This window comes from Pollachius pollachius (assembly GCF_949987615.1).
Source record: "Pollachius pollachius genome assembly, chromosome: 3".
Taxonomy (NCBI): Eukaryota; Metazoa; Chordata; class Actinopteri; order Gadiformes; family Gadidae; genus Pollachius; species Pollachius pollachius.
Window position 1 is genome coordinate 28339358 of NC_136936.1, and position 16810 is coordinate 28356167.

The following is a 16810-nucleotide window of genomic DNA, read 5'->3' on the forward strand; positions in this document are numbered from 1 at the left end:
TCTGGGGCTGCTTTGCTGCATCTGGCACAGGGTGTCTTGAATCTGTGCAGGGTACAATGAAATCTCAAGACTATCAAGGCATTCTGGAGAGAAATGTGCTGCCTAGTGTCAGAAAGCTTGGTCTCAGTCGCAGGTCATGGGTCCTCCAACAAGATAATGACCCAAAACACACAGCTAAAAACACCCAAGAATGGCTAAGAGCAAGACATTGGACTATTCTGAAGTGGCCTTCTATGAGCCCTGATCTAAATCCTATTGAACATCTGTGGAAGGAGCTGAAACATGCCATCTGGAGAAGGCACCCTTCAAACCTGAGACAACTGGAGCAGTTTGCTAATGAAGAGTGGGCCAAAATACCTGTTGACAGGTGCAAAAGTCTCATTGACAGTTACAAAAATCGTTTGATTGCAGTGATTGCCTCAAAAGGTTGTGTAACAAAATATTAAGTTAAGGGTACCATCATTTTTGTCCAGGCCTGTTTAATTAGTTTGTTTTTTTAAAATGATTCTGTTGAACCACAATTCAAAAGCAATGTCTGATTTTCATTGGTTAATTTTCAGTAAATTTTTATTTATTATTACTTTTGTCAGTTTCAAGTTATTTCAGTGACCATTGTGGGTTTTTCTTTCATTAACAGAGGGGTACCAACAATTTTGTCCACGTGTGTAAGTGGAAGAAAGATTAGCTAAAGGTTGAAAGTCAATTTTTTGCCTCTTGAAGTCAGTATAAACAAATAGTCTTGCAAACTTGCTACGACATGTGTTTAATTTCTTGGCAAAAGATGTGCACCAGAAAAGGGTTGTTAGGAAATTTGTTCTTTATTGTTTGGCTGGATTGATAGCGTCCAAAGTTGGCCTGTTGCATTTAATCCCCCTCTAGGGAAATTTGGTTTTAAGAGCTTCACCGCATCGTACATCTGTATGACAAACTGTGCCCAGTTTGTCATAAGTCCAATTCGTTTTTGCAAAGGTGAACTTCATGTCTGACACATTTTTCCACTTCTCGAAAAATGTCCTTTCTGGTTGTTGTTTGATGCATTGTGTAAACATCCGGTAGCTATTCCATAACAGATGAATCCAACCCGCTGTCGAAAACCGAAAACTGAGCAGTATCTAGAGCATCTGTACTCTCAACCACAGCAAGAGATAAAGCTACAAAGTCTTTGATTCTCTATGAGCTGGTCTCGTTGTGGCTAGATAATCAACCTAATGACCCAGTTTATTTCTGCCAACAATTGCCAATGGTTGCTTTTTTTCTGCACACGCTTTGTCACACACTTAAAGCATGCAGTGCTTAAAAAATATCCCCTTCATGGATGGTAGGCCTAATTAGTGTGGTTGCTACTGCAAGCACATCTACTGTTTTGTTTTTATTGTGCAGTTAATTGCTCCTGCATACTTTCAGCTACAGAAACCATCCAACTATCAAAACGTCCAGCACTTTAACGACATGATGGCTATCTCTCTGCGTTTTTCAACTCATTCAACTTTTTTTTTTTTTAATATTACGCTTCTTCAGTATTTAAAATAAATAAATAAATGCTGAAAACGGCTCCGGCGTCCTCATTCTCTGACACTTCAACGACTTCAGACATCGTAACTTGGTCAATTTTCGCTAGGTTACTGCGCTGAGGACTTGCAGGCAATGTTGCCAGATTGGGCGATTTAACACGCCAAATTGGACTACTTTTTACGATGTTCCGGCAGTGGTGATACTAGTGTTGACGTTAGCGCTGACGTTAGTGTTGACGTTAGCACTGATGTTAGCATTTTAGCAACCACACTCTCCAGTTCATTAGGACGAAACTCATTCTAGTTTGGCTAGTGCTTCTGCTACTACAAAAGCTATGCTGGCTCCGAGCTGATAGGTGGTGGGATTGAATCCCAGTGCCATCCGTGTAGCTAGAAAATATATAATTCCGTGCTAGATAGTGGCTTTGGATAAAAGTGACTAAATAGCAAAAAGTTATAGAGACTTTGATGGATCTTCTTCTGTCGTTTGTCCTTAGACCTTCAATTCTGTTGAGGCAAGCCAGTCCAGCGTCCTATGATCAAGGTCAATTAGACAACACTCGCCGTTCGGGGGCCGGTGTTTAGGGCAGCTGGTTAGGATGTGTTTCACAGTTTGTATTGGGTCTCCACCAGGGGCGTAGGAATGAGTTTAACATTGGGGGGGACACATATCGGAAACCTGACAGATCCGGTATAATTTTTAGGTGGGACAAATGCGCCTGTCTCCGATATTGGAGGGGACACGTCCCCTCCGTCCCCCCCGGTTCCTACGCCCTTGGTCTCCACACTCGCATTGGGCACTGTCTTTGATGCCCCACTTCAGCATTGTTGCCCCGAAGCGTCCCACACCTGTCCTCAGGCGGTTGAGGGTTGTCCACTGCTTTCGGGGTAGGTGCTGGCCAGGAACGTCTGTGCGATCTTTGATGTAATGGTGTAGCCGAGATGGTTCTGCCGTCCACTGCTCCCTCCATGTCGCTTTGACCCAGGCAGCCTTGCAGGTGTCGGCTGGTATTTTCCTGAACAGTTCTTGGGCATGTATGGCAAAGGGGCGCCGGGACTTGAGGCGCATTCGCTGTGGTGTCTCGGTGGTGGTTTTGTGGAGGAGGTGGGATTCACTCGCCTGTGCCTTTCGGGCAAGAGCCAGCACGGCTCCTTCTTGCCTGTCTTTTGCAGGGCCGATTGCTCCGAGGACGGGCAGATGGTTGGTTGGAGTGGCTCGTAGGCATCCGGAGACAGTTCGTAGGGCTGTCTTAAGGGCAGTGTCCAGTTTGTGGACGTGGGGGCTACGGCACCAGACCGGGGCAAAGTATTCTGCACTTGAGAACACAAGGGCCTCAGTGGAAATGCGCAGCGTCTGTGTGGAGGCACCCCATGTGGTGCCGGCTAGACGCCTTATCAGCACGGCACGGGAGGTTATCTGAATGACAGTGTTCTGTCAAGTTTCAGTGCCAGGTGTTGTCAACCATGATGTTCATTTCGCGGGACGCTTCTTTATTGTAGAGGTGGAACATTGTTGATACGGTCTTACTGATGGATCTCATCACAAATTTGTGATTATGGTTATACAAAATAGCATCGACCAGACATTTATGTTGGATTTCTCTATTATTATTAATATATTTATAACTGAATTCTGTACAGAAATTTGATGCATGCGTCTTCAATCAAGCAATAGGTTCAATCGTCTATTTCAGGAATTATTCGGTTTTTTCACTTTGTATTTTACATGTTTTGCAGATATTGAAGTTGTTGCCAGCGCAGAGAGCAAGCATATATCCATATGAAGTCAATGATCCTGACACTTGTTTGCGAGTGAGACCCAAAAGATCTATATGGCCATATCCAGGCCGCGAAGACAGCAATGCGTACTCGGTATTCCAGGTAAGGCCGAAGTATATCTTTTCATTTACCACTTTAATGTTTCCTATGAGTGGAACTAATAAGGTCAACTATTAAAACTACAACACATGTATTTATTAATCTAGGGAGTGGGGCTGAAGATGTTCACAAATATGATTCTCAAATCGCCTTCCTGTCTCACATACCATGGAAGAAACTACTACTTTGGCCAGGGTGAGACTTTTCCAGAACTCTCTTATCCTATGCAAACATGTTGATGAACACAGGATACTTAAAAATAACATACACTTCCCACTTTTTTTACCTGAATTAGTTTATTATGAACATGAAAGGCTCGGATATATGGGACCACAACGTATGTACCATAGCAGTGGCGGCAGTGGCGGCGGTGGCGGCAATCTTCCCGCCTCTCCTCCAATCATTGAAACTGTCCGCACTTTCTTTCCTGAAACCTGGTTGTGGGACATGGTCAAAGTGGGGTGAGCTTTATATCCAAAAATCCCTCAGAGATGTAGATATGACTAATTAATGTGTAATTTTACCAAAAGGATAGTTCAGAATTGATCAAACTGCTATATCATGCAGTGCATATTAACATATCATAGGTCTATATTATTATGTATGATATAATAATGAAAAATATTAATTGGATAAATATATTAAGTATAATATATGTAGGCCATGTATCTATCATGATGTATTTCCAAGTAAAAAGGTCATGAGTACAGAACAAACCATTGGTGGAATGTCCTCTGAACACTCTTACCATCGGCTGGGTGTCAGCTTTTTGCAGGTTATAGCAAGGCATTGGTTGAAAGGCCTCTCCACATGTGGTCCCAACTAGCCAAGTAATCAGACAAACATGTTAGATTTCAATGATTTCTTTGATTTAATTTTTAGTTAGTATTTTTGTTGTTGTTCTCATGCATTAGCATACATAATGATGAATAGGGGAATAATAATAATATCACTGTAGGACAAGTTCATTATCATTTTATGTGGCTTTTAATAGGCTAGGCAGGTAATGTGTGTTCTGTCTGTCTGTCTGCCTGTCTCTCCAGAAAGTCAGGTCTGGAGGAGGTGCCTGTCACCGTCCCGGACACCATCACCACCTGGGAGACTGAGGCTTTCTGCCTGTCAGAGCAGGGTTTTGGCCTGGCCCCGCCCAAAGAGCTGGTCGTTTTCCAGCCCTTCTTCCTGGAACTCAGTCTCCCCTACTCTATCATCCGAGGGGAGAACCTGGAGCTGAAGGCGACCGTCTTCAACTATCAAAACAGCTGTATAATGGTACTCCAACAACATTTCTTACTTACTTTAACCTTCTTTATTGTAAGTTACTTTCATAGACTACCCCCTGAAATATGTAATTAATCTTATTGTAATGTGAACATTCAGGAAGTAATTCTATAAGTTATATTATTCGTATATAATAATTAGTGCTGTTAAGTGATTAAAATATTTAATCACGATTAATCACATTAATGTCATAGTTAACTCGCGATTAATCACACATTGGTGGTGGTAATCGGGAGAGTCGGGAGAATTCCCGTTGGGCTGTTTCCCGTTGCGGGATAACAATATTGCGCTTATAAAAGTTCCTTGCAGCGCCGTCCGGCAGCCTGAGCTGTGCGCCCGCTACCTCTCACGCACTCAACAAACTGTCAACGTTGCAACCAAGTCGATTTTGTCTAGAGGGGAGTAACTGAGCGGCCCCTCCCCAAGTGGTACAGCCCAGGTGTATGGAGCCAGTATCCTGCCGTAATTCAAACCTGAAAAAAAAAGTTTCAAAGGCTTGTAAGTCTGGGTTTGCAAACTCAACACCTTGTAAAAAAGGTTTTGCAACAATGAAAAAAGTGATTATAGCCTGAAAAAACAATTAAAACATCTGCAAACATGATTTTGTGTTCTATTTTATCTTCTTCATCATTTTCACCAACACATTTTCAAAGTTTCAAAAATGTCACCAGGGCCATTTGCAGAGTTTGAAATCTGACACTGTTCTAACAGTGTATTTCATTGTTTCCCGGTTTTGAAACCTTGTAAATGGGATTCTGCAAACAGGTGTTCATACATTGAGAAATAAGTTTTGAAAGGTTGAATATTTATTTTTAAAAACTTGTAAAGGTGTAAATTTACACCATTGCAATGTATTTTTTCAGAACTGACTTTTCAGCACTGACTTTTCAGAGAAAGTGGGTCTGCTTATAGGTCGGAATAAGGTTGGCCACCGATTCTTGACAGGCTGGGTACTTGATTCTTACACACAACCGGACTCGTTCATTACTTCACTAAACTGACACGCACGCTATTGCTCGCTCGTCCACCCCACACAGACACACACGCACACACACACACACACACACACACACACACACACACTACCAGTGATATGCGCACGATAGTTCCCCGTGCTCATGAGATACTTTCTCGTGCTCACCAGTTACTTTCTCGTGCTCACGAGAAACGTTATTTTTTCATTTATTTTCCCCGGTGTCCCTTTACGGTTTCCGTACCCAGCCATGGTTCCAGAAAATGGAAAACAAAATCAACCACGCAGGTCGCTTGTTATTCTTGTCATCGGCAGAGCACTGTCAATCACGCACAGCCCGGTCAACGGCACACGTGATTGGAATGTACGTCAGCAGAGAGCAACCAATAGGTTTAGAGCCAAATGGTCCCGCCCCCAGGAACGTTTTTTTTTTTCCTTTTTGCAGATCAACGATTTCAAACCTTTGACTGTCAGGGAGTTTCAAAACGAATGCGCGACAGAACACTGCCAATAATCACATGACTCAAAGCTTGCGCCTGTGTGGTCAAATCTCTGAAAAGTCAGTGCTGAAAAGTCATTTCTGAAAAAATACATTGCAATGGTGTAAATTTACACCTTTACAAGTTTTTCAAAATAAATATTCAACCTTTCAAAACTTATTTCTCAATGTATGAACACCTGTTTGCAGAATCCCATTTACAAGGTTTCAAAACCGGGAAACAATGAAATACACTTTTAGAACAGTGCCAGATTTGAAACTCTGCAAATGCGCTGGTGACATTTTTGAAACTTTGAAAATGTGTTGGTGAAAATGATGAAGAAGATAAAATAGAACACAAAATCATGTTTGCAAATGTTTTATTTTTTTTTTCAGGCTATAATCTCTTTTTTCAGTGTTGCAAAACCTTTTTTACAAGGTGTTTAGTTTTCAAACCCAGACTTACTAGCCTGGGTTTGAACTCTCGTGCAGCAGGGTCGAACAGAGTGACACACAAACACACACACACTTTTAAGGACCTTTTCACCCGCTCCGTATCCTTGCTTACCCCAACAAGTTTGTGCAGCGTGTTTGTTGTTTTGTTTCCGGTGTAGCTAGATCCGGTATGGTGTTGTAGTTTTTCTAAGCTGACTAGTTGTTGCTAGACAGCAGTTGAAAAAACTACAACATTTGCCAAGCCAAATGAGCGTTAATCGCGCGATAAAAAAATTAACGCGTTAAAATTGGTTTGCGTTAAAGCCGTTAATAACGCGTTAAACTGACAGCACTAATAATAATATAACTTATTTAATAAGTCACATATATTTATTAATGTATTTAATAAATATATATGATCATTAAAAGGTTTTCATACTCACGGATTTGAAGATCTAATTTTCTTCTTACGATAAACAAAAATCAAAATCAAAAATCCAGAATCCAGAAGTCTTGATTTTCTCCATCCATGCTTACTATATCATGTGTGTTCTCATTGGCAGGTGAGCGTGAGCCCCGTAATCTCTTCAGACTACACCCTCACACCACTCGCCGGGACCCAGCAAGACTCCTGTCTGTGTGCCAAGGGCCGCCGGACCCAAAGCTGGAAAATGACCCCAGAAGCCCTTGGTGAGGGTTAAAGAAACAGAACAGTAGACTCAAGAAATCACAATAAATCATAGACATAGTAGGCCGTTGAACCATGTGTTTTAGTTGCGCTAAAGCCATGATGTATCCTTGTATCTGTAGGGCCTGTGAACGTGACCATGATTGCAGAGGCAGTGAGTTCCCACACCTTGTGTGACAACAAGATTGTGAACGTACCCGAGAGAGGCCGCATCGACGTGGTCATGCGTTCTCTCATCGTGAAGGTGAAGATTACATTGTTGGTGAAATGTTTGTTTCTGAAATGGTGGATTTGGAAAACATTGGAAGAATTGAGTGTATTCATCTCATCTAGTATGTTTCTAATCCTCTTCTTTTTAGGCAGAGGGAATAGAGCAGACCAAGACATACAACGTCTTGCTCTGTCCAAAAGGTCAGCAAAAGGAACTTCTTATGTAGTGGAATAATCATATATTATTATTTTCTATTAATTTAATCTGTTCATTCAATTTTGATATAGTTATACATTTAAGGTGTTTATTTTACATATGTTAATGCTAATGTTTACATTTTTCAGCTAATACTGTTACTTCAGTAGATGACATTACTTTATGTAGCTTACATTTCTTCCTTCTGGGGTTGCATGTATCTGTATGCATGTATATTCCCTGATTATTAAATTAATATTAATATGTTCTCCATACCTAGGAGAGAGTCTTCAGGAGCAGGTGGAGCTCAGCCTACCTGAGTATGTGATCCAAGGATCTGCCAGAGCTTCAGTATCAGTCCTGGGTAAACTTTGATCTTTTTACTGAGCATGTTAGGGGCTGCCACATCAACCATGCCCAATAGGAAGAAGACCACTGAGTGTGTGTCTGCGGACTGATGCAGGGAACAAGCAGAAGAACTAAACACACGTTAAACAGTTCAGCTGTAGTCAGGGGAGAGGAAACCTAGTGGTGTTTGGCTCCCAGTCAAAGGGTTCTGGGTTCAAACCCCAACGTCTGCAGATTACCAATGTTGATTACCGTATTTTCCGCACTATAAGGCGCACTTAAAAGCCGGTAATTTTCTCAAAAGACGACAGTGCGCCTTATAATCCGGAGCGCCTTATATATGGATCAATTCGTGTTTACAAATGAACAAAGTTGTCAGAACGCTTAATAAAGTTTGACTTTGTCTGACTGTTTTGTTGACATTCCCTTTATGGCTGGTTCAGACCACACGACAGATATTCCTCCACTATTAGGAAGGTCACACTATACGATCACAGAGCCAGGAAATCGGGCGGAAGACTGGCCACACTACAAGATTCGAGGGTGCGATGCTCTACTTTGTATCATTCACGTTTGCAAGATATTTAAAAAATCTAAGGTTTGGAACTGAGTAATTGTGTTTTACTTTTTTGTCATAAAGGTTCCAGTTTTATATCTGCTAAATGCAGCAACTCGTCCTCACAGTTGCGTTGCGCGTGACGAGCTATACAATTAGCACAGCTCCATCTAGTGGATGCATAACGCATCCCCAGTCAAACGTTTGACTGCAGTATCTTCTATGCTATGCGCCTTATAATCCGGTGCGCCCTATTCATGAAAAAAGTTCTAAAATAGGTCATTCATTGAAGGTGCGCCTTATAATCCGGTGCGCGTTATAGTGCGGAAAATACGGTACATGTATCTACAAAAACCTATTAACCCCTCTGGATGAAAGCATATACTATAAGATATAGTTAAAACATTTTTTAAGAGAGAAATCTCTGTTGGTTATAATTCATGTTCCCATCTTGTACTTCCCACAGGTGACATCTTGGGCCGAGCCCTCAAGAATCTAGATGGTCTGCTGAGCATGCCATATGGATGTGGAGAGCAGAACATGGCTTTACTCGCGCCCAATATTTACATCCTGGAGTACCTCACCAACACACAGCAAATCACCTCAGAGATTAAAGCCAAGGCCACTAACTTCTTGACCAGTGGTAAGTCTCCTAAGAATTCATGCTCTTTGGATGTGTTCAGCAGACTTAATTGAAAACTTTATTGTCTTATTTTGTTTGTAATCGTCCCTGTTTGGTCATTCCCTGAAAACGAAATAGGCTTCAATGACATGTAGATGAATACATATCATTGATCATATCATCATATCAATTGGTCTGGGCTGTGTGGAAGAAGGACTGGACCACAATGGAGGGTGGATGTTCACATTTATTTAGATCTGCATGAGCTGCGTTGCTGGGTTGCGCTGTGCGGAAGAAGGACAGGATCACAATGGAGGCTGGCTGTTCACATTTATTTAGTTCTGCATGAGTCAAAAGAAAAGTGTCACTGAGCATCAATGACCCTATACAAGGGTCAGCATTCCCTTCCTCAGTTAGGTTAGTGCAGACCGCTAATATATAGAAATATGTATTTAACAAAATAATATGAAAATAAATAAAATAAAGTACTTAATGCAATTTGCTGCATTCCCACAAACTTAAATATGACTTTGATATAACATATAGAACAGATAAAACATTCATACCGGCTTGCGCCAAAAGAAAAGTGTGACTGAGCAGCTAGTACACCGTACTAGTGTTGACTCGGTCGCGAACGAATCAGTTCGAATGAACGAATCGTTAAGACGAACGAACTGAACTGGTTCCTCTCTCTCGTTCGCCTCGTTCGTCTCGTTCGCCTCGTTCGTCTCGTTCGCCTCGTTCGTTCTCAGAGTCGACTCCTCCCAGACCCACTAGTCGCTGACTCGCTGACAGTTCGTTCACTCACTGTGTGAGTGGTTAGGAGGGACTGACTGAGAGACGTCACGACTCAAGAGAGCCAGCCAATCGTATGCTGTTCTAGGATTGAGTCTTGGACGCTCTCGTTGAATTTTAGTCAATGAGAGACAGAAAGCGACAGGTTTAATGGGGAAAAAACAAATGGGCTTAGTGAGCGAGCTATCTATTATTCACATTGGCCATCTGTTGCATGGACGTATTTAAAGGATGCATTGTACATATTTATAATTCGAAATTCGTCCCAGCCTTTATACCACATTTTTCACAACCTACCAGCTCTCGTTGTGAAGACTACTCACCGCGCAATTCGTTTCAATGGAAATCGCGACAGTATACTTTCAACATAAAGTGTACATATTTATCATTTGAAATTCGTCCCAGCCTTTATACCAGAAACTCTAGAGTCTATAGTGTAGCGACCCTTGGACATTTAAAGAGTTTGTGTGTTGTGTGTTGCATTGTATTTCGTTGTCCGTTATGCCAGTTGTTCTCTGTGCATGCATTGGATATTCTTCTTGTCAATCAGTGTGGGGGGCGAATCATCAGGTCAGCTGGGGGAGGGCCTTGGAAGAACAGGAGGGTGGGGGCTTGCACGTTGAAGGGACCGGGTTGGGGGGTTGTCCGGGTAACCGGTTGTTGTTAGTGTGGCTTTTTGCCGTTGGTTACGGGTTTTCAGTGACCTGGTTTGTCACCGGCGAGGTCATTACAATAGCGTATAACTGCGTTGTCTGATGACAGTGCATTTTTCACAATTAACCAGTTCTCGTTTTGAAGGCAGTGTTAATTTTGGCAGCTAGATTTAGTCTTTGGCTGCACAGGGTTCTGTTTATGGGAGCCTAAAACACCCGGGACACCCACCATCATTGCTAAATCAAGTCTATTATTTTGCTGATATGTCAAACATCCATTAATCAACTACACCCCCCATCCCGCTGCGTTTTGTTAAAGTTGTAATGTTGACGTATGAGAATGAGAACGAGGGAGGCGCTGAGTCTGAGCCGTTCATTCCATGATTCTACCGGAAACTCGACTGAACGAACGAACAAACTAACGAACGAGGGGCTGAGTCTGACTGACTCAGAACCGTGTATGATTCGATTCACCGCTACCGGAAACTCGACTGAATGAACGAACGAACGAACGATTCGCGAACGAACGAACGAACGATTCGCGAACGACTCCCCTTGGCGAACTGAATCACGCGAACTGGTTCGCGGAAACGAATCAATAAATCCATCTCTACACCGTACACGGGTCAGAAGTCCCCTCCTAGCAAACAAACACACAGGGAAACCCCGTAGCACTTGGGACGAACGTGTATACAATGTAACTCTTAAAATGTGCCTTTACAAAGCTTAGGTTGAAATGAGAGCGCCGCTGCATGTTAACAGCCTTAATTCTAACAGCTTAAGAAGCACATTACTCATTTTCATTTTCTACCAAACAAATGACATGCTCAAATATGAAGACAAAACCAACAACATCCCTCACCTCAGTTAGGTTAGCACAGACTGAGCTTCGCGCTGCATAGATTTTTCTTAAAGCGACAGTACAGGTATGGTATATACATTGACATTGGAGTTTGAACTGGTTACAAAATGTACCTTGAACATAGGGCTGAACGATTAATTGAATTCAAACTGACATCGCGATGTAATGGAACGTGATTTGCAAATCGCAAAGGCTGTGATAAAAAAAACATTTTTTGTTTTTGTTTTTTACGACTGACGAGATCAGTAGGATTCATATTTATTTTTCTTTTACAATTCAATTGTTAAAGATGTTATATTAATTCATGCATCAATTCATCTCAACACATAGGCAGGCCTCTCAAGTTCTGAACTGGGTTCAGAACTGGGGGGGGGGGAGGTAATAGTAACATGTGACTGCATACAAATGTGTCCACAGACATGGTGACTAATGTATGACAACAAGCTTTATTTTTTTTAAACAACACTAATATGCAGAAACAACACTGCCTCAAAAGGCTACTGGCCTAAGCAACATCAGTAGAGGAATATAATTTTCCCTGAACTTTTGAACGTTGCAAACGTGCAAAAACATAATAATATATTTATGTGGCATTCAGTCCAATGCTTAATATATATCTGTTGCATTCAGTATGCTTATGCTGTGGTAAAGTGTAAAGTAAAGTGTGGTTCTATCTTTCAGATGACCCATTGTTTATTTCTATTCAATATGTGCAACATATATTTGTTAATGTTTGTCCCTACAAAACAATGATAGCGTAGCTTAACTAGCTTGTGAACGACCGGAAGCAACACAACGTTAATTCGATGTGAACCTATTTTAGGCATTTATAAAATCCCGAACGATTTTGGAAATTCCTCCCGTACACATTTTTAAGTCTCGAAAAAAAGAACATGTCGGGGCAGAAGAGGATGTCTGGTCACACTACGTACGGGGAAAACATTTGACTTCTACCTGTTTCACTGTTCTAAAAAAATAGCGATGGAACTTGGTGGTAATCCTGGTAATTTCTCGTGAGAAACCAAAGTGTGGCGTGTGAGCGTGTTAATGGGTTGAAATACATGTGTCTCACACCCAATGCATGAGACTTGAGAGCCCTGCATAGGCCTGGCTTTAACGGAAGAGCAGTTTATACATTGACTGCTTCCAATGTTGTGTTGGTCATACTACAGAATGATGTATTGCTTGTTTAGTGAATAATTCAGAACATAAGGAACTTTAAAAAGAAAATTGAAATCGCGAACGCAATATTGGTAATAGGAATAATCGCAATTAGATGATTTCCCCAAATCGTTCAGCCCTACTTGAACAGTTAATCAGTATTTGGTGAAGTCTCAATAAAACAAAGACATGTAATTTCACCCTAGTTACATGCGCCCCTACTGAAATTCACCAACATCCTGATTAAAGGATGTCTTCTCAGGCTTACAAAAAGTCTATCACTGACACAACCTGGCGCAAATGGAAGATGGACCTAGTCCACATAGTCAACTTGAAAATTACGTTGCATACAAGGTTCAGGAAAGAAAGAGGTTTATTAGGTTTTATTATAATGTTTAACCTTGCACATAATAATAATCATTATGTCAACATTTAATGAATACAACAAGAGGTGCATTTTCTGTTGTCAAGTTGTCATGAAAGAGACAAACTCTGCTAATAGTTGTCATTATAAAGACATCCTAAACAAATTGAATGTCAACTTGTCATGACCAACACAACTTCTGGTGTCAACGTTTCATAATCAAGGCCAACCAAACAATGTCAACTTGTCAAAAAAAAAAACGAATGACACTTAATGACAGAAGTCACAAACGTTTATGACTTGTTTATACCGTTTATGACTAGTTTATGACAGTGTCATGTCATAGTTATGACAGTGACATGTCACTACTATGCAGATACCTTCAAATAAAGTGATACTCAATGGGTATTATCCACAATTGTATAATACAGTTATAAACGCACACAGGCTACCAGAGGCAGCTGAACTACAAGCATTCAGAGGGAGCTTACAGCACGTTTGGAACTGGATCTGGGAATACCTGGTAAGATTTGTTAGACTTTGACATGAATGATTTGAATTTTGAAGTCAATGAAGCATAGGTAAGAAAAATTATCTGCAATCCTGGTGAGCGACTGACTTCCTTTTGTCATCATTCATCAGGCTCACAGCATTTGTGCTGAGATCCTTCATCAAATCGAAATCTTTCATCTACATTGACCCAACTGTCTTAGCGGATGCCAAGTCTTGGCTGGAGAGCAAACAACAAGACAACGGCTGCTTCCAAAAGTTGGGCAGTCTGTTCAACAACAGAATGAAGGTACGGACATGGAACTTTCTCTCTGACTTGGCTTTACTATAAGGAGGATAATAGGGCGTCTTTATCTTTGGGGCAGATCTTAGTTTTTGGTGAAAATGATTAGTCTGAGATTTTAATTTGAAAAGTGGAGGTGCATTTGGTGTACAACTGTAAACACACACTTCAACCACATATTTGAAATGGATCACAGAGTCAAGCTTTTCATTGCTTTGCTTCACAGGGAGGTGTCTCAGACGAAGTCACTCTCTCTGCGTACGTGACGGCCGCTTTGTTGGAGACCAATATGTCTGCTTCTGTAAGTATTCAATCTTTCCAGCACTGTTTAAATAGATAACCTTAATCATATGCATAATGCATTACAACTAAAATTAAATCTATTCCATTTTAAGTTATGATTTTCATTTCTGCCGCTGGTGGTCGATCAACAACAAGCATAAACCCAGTAGCGTGGGTTCATGGGAGTTGTTGTCTTCAACAGCATTGCCGATAGAAAATTGATCTGATGGGAATCCGGCATAATAATGTTCACAGACAAGTTATTGCATGAAAGCTGTATTCACATTACGTTAATTCAAGTTATGTCATTTCAGTTTAAGGAAATAGACGCAAGCAACGTTATGATAGGTCAACTACCCAATCAGCTGTAGATTGGTATGTGTGGAATTCATATTGTAGCTCAGCGCAGTTTTCTCTGTCGAAGACTGTTGTGTTTGGGACAGCTGCATAATTATGAGGCTGACTTGGAGCTTCAGTATAACATACTGCTTTTTAATTTGCAGGTTACCAAAAGAGACCACACATATCAATGCACATAGGCCACCACCTATCAGATATTCTATTCAGCAGTCCATAAGGTCTGCTGAATCCATAAGGAGTGCTGAATAGCGGGGTGCTCTGTGCCATTCAGGAGAACGCCTCTGCACCTGTGGAGTCGCATCAAGGGTAGCAGGGATCCTTTCAGGGACAAGGGTCAGCTGACACCCTGACACCTGTCAGGGACAGGTGTCATGTTCATGATGTGATCATCAATGAGGGTTATATCTGGACATGACAAGGTTTGTCCTTAGGCTGTACATCCAGATTCTGACCCCCCTGCAGTCTCCAGGCTTGCTCTCCAACATCCACCATATAATCAGTGGCCCGGTTCTTTTGGTCCATGCAAGATTTCAAATTTCTGTTCATGAACAGTATTGTGTGGTGTTTGGTTTGTCGTTGCATGAAAAGAGTTTCAATCTCGAAGAGGAAGTTGTCTTTTTCCATAGCTTTAACTGACTTGGAGTTTGTACAAACCATGAATGACACGGCGTAGTCGATGTGCACTCCTTGCTTTGCTTGCTTGGTCCAGATGGTCACTGCGTGCTGCGTCTAAAGTGCAATTGGAAGGCTGGTGTCCGAGGCATCTGGAACACACCATTTTTCCACTGTGAGATCGTTTTCTGAAAGAAGTCTCTTTTTCGTGTTTTGATAATGCATACCACATACCAGTCTGTCACACAATGCAACAGAAAATCATTATCCAAATTCAAAGAACAAGTCTGCGCAATGAGTCTATATATTCTGAAATGCTTTCATTTTTAGACAGATTCCTATTGTTAAAAAAAAAATCTCTCAGCCATCACGAGGGGTTTTAGGCTCAGGTCATTCTTTAATGTGTCCACAATGTTTCAGAATGTCTGCGAGGCAGGCTTTGCGGGAGGTTTTAAATTGTGTGGCGGATGATATGTTTTAGCACCCATCAAGGAGTGTGGGCACTTTCTTATCATCCTCCTCACCATTTGCGGTACAGCTCAACTCTTTTAATACACGACTCCAAGTCCTCATTTGTTCTGTCAAATTAGTCTTTGTTCCCGACACATGCCATGTTCACATTCGCTTTAGCGTTAACAGTTGACTTAGTTCAGCTTGCTAGTTGTGCATCTTCACTCACGCATCCCTTTTCTAGCCTTGCAGAACGTTTCCATGCAGGTTCTCTCTTTCGCTCTGTCGCTCTTCCCTCAGACCTCTGCTGTCATGTCTCTCAACTGTCAATGCAGCCGGTGACTTTCATCCTTGGCTCGGTTCATATTTTTTGCATTTGTGACAACTACATAATAAAAAGACGGACTCTGAGCTTCAGTATAGTATGCTGCTCTTTACTTCAATGGTAACTGAGAGAGAACATGTGTATCAATGCATTGCATTACCAGTAACACCACTGTGAACATTTGGGGAAACTATACTAGATTAGCTTTAGACAATCCATTAACTCCGGATTGATTCGATTAATGAATTTGGCAAGCAGTGTTTTCCACGAGGAATAGCTTACAACAATCGTTCCTCCCGCACCTGATCATGTTTTGAATCACAACGTGCAAGAGAGAGAGGGGATGATCACGGACAGTCCATTGTCAGTGTGTTGGTGAGAGAGAGCCAATGAATATGTTACGGGCAGCACTGCATCAAACTCGCCCGAGTAATGCGAGAGGTCGATTCGCTTTGCATCTGGTGTGAACACAGCTTAAGAAAATTTGGAAGGTTCGAGTGAGTCACATTGTTTTGACTTTACTGTTACAGGATCCAAAGATAAACAAAAGCATGTCTTGCCTGAGGCAAAGCCTGGGAGATAAGAGCAACACGTACGCCACGGCTCTGCTGGCATACGTCTTCACCCTGGCTGGAGACACAGAGACACGGACTTTGCTGCTGGAGCACCTGGACAAGGTGGCCACACAGGAAGGTCAGAGGACTTTCAATGGCTCTTTTGCCCCCGTTAAACAACTTTAACATCTCCCTTATGAGGTTATCTTACAAGTGTGCAGAACAGATGAGCTGGGATAGTTGTCACTAGTTGTCTTGGTCAGCATGTGTTAGACCAGGTGGACATCAGTGATGGAGGGAGAGGATGGAGATTAAGGCCTGGGATCAGTTAACAAGAAATACACTGTTGAAACCCATTTTAAAAAGGTTGACGGCATCCTGTTATCTGTGTACCTTCTTTAAGGGGCTGTCATGTGGTTTTTGATC

At 41.7% G+C, this 16810-nt stretch overlaps 1 protein-coding gene across 1 annotated transcript in view; it reads left to right on the plus strand.

Moving 5' to 3' along the window:
• LOC307073799 (alpha-2-macroglobulin-like) overlaps nucleotides 1-16810 on the plus strand; it is a gene marked incomplete at both ends in the record, with an annotated part of 45123 nt that overhangs the window by 19193 nt on the left and 9120 nt on the right. The window contains 13 exons of the mRNA XM_079733758.1: nucleotides 3249-3392; nucleotides 3497-3627; nucleotides 3743-3850; nucleotides 4433-4658; nucleotides 7117-7243; nucleotides 7364-7485; nucleotides 7601-7652; nucleotides 7928-8011; nucleotides 9018-9194; nucleotides 13456-13531; nucleotides 13651-13807; nucleotides 14028-14102; nucleotides 16361-16523. Of these exons, the coding sequence (XP_079589884.1) occupies nucleotides 3249-3392; nucleotides 3497-3627; nucleotides 3743-3850; nucleotides 4433-4658; nucleotides 7117-7243; nucleotides 7364-7485; nucleotides 7601-7652; nucleotides 7928-8011; nucleotides 9018-9194; nucleotides 13456-13531; nucleotides 13651-13807; nucleotides 14028-14102; nucleotides 16361-16523 (1642 nt within the window). The remainder of the gene's footprint in view (nucleotides 1-3248; nucleotides 3393-3496; nucleotides 3628-3742; nucleotides 3851-4432; nucleotides 4659-7116; nucleotides 7244-7363; nucleotides 7486-7600; nucleotides 7653-7927; nucleotides 8012-9017; nucleotides 9195-13455; nucleotides 13532-13650; nucleotides 13808-14027; nucleotides 14103-16360; nucleotides 16524-16810) is intronic.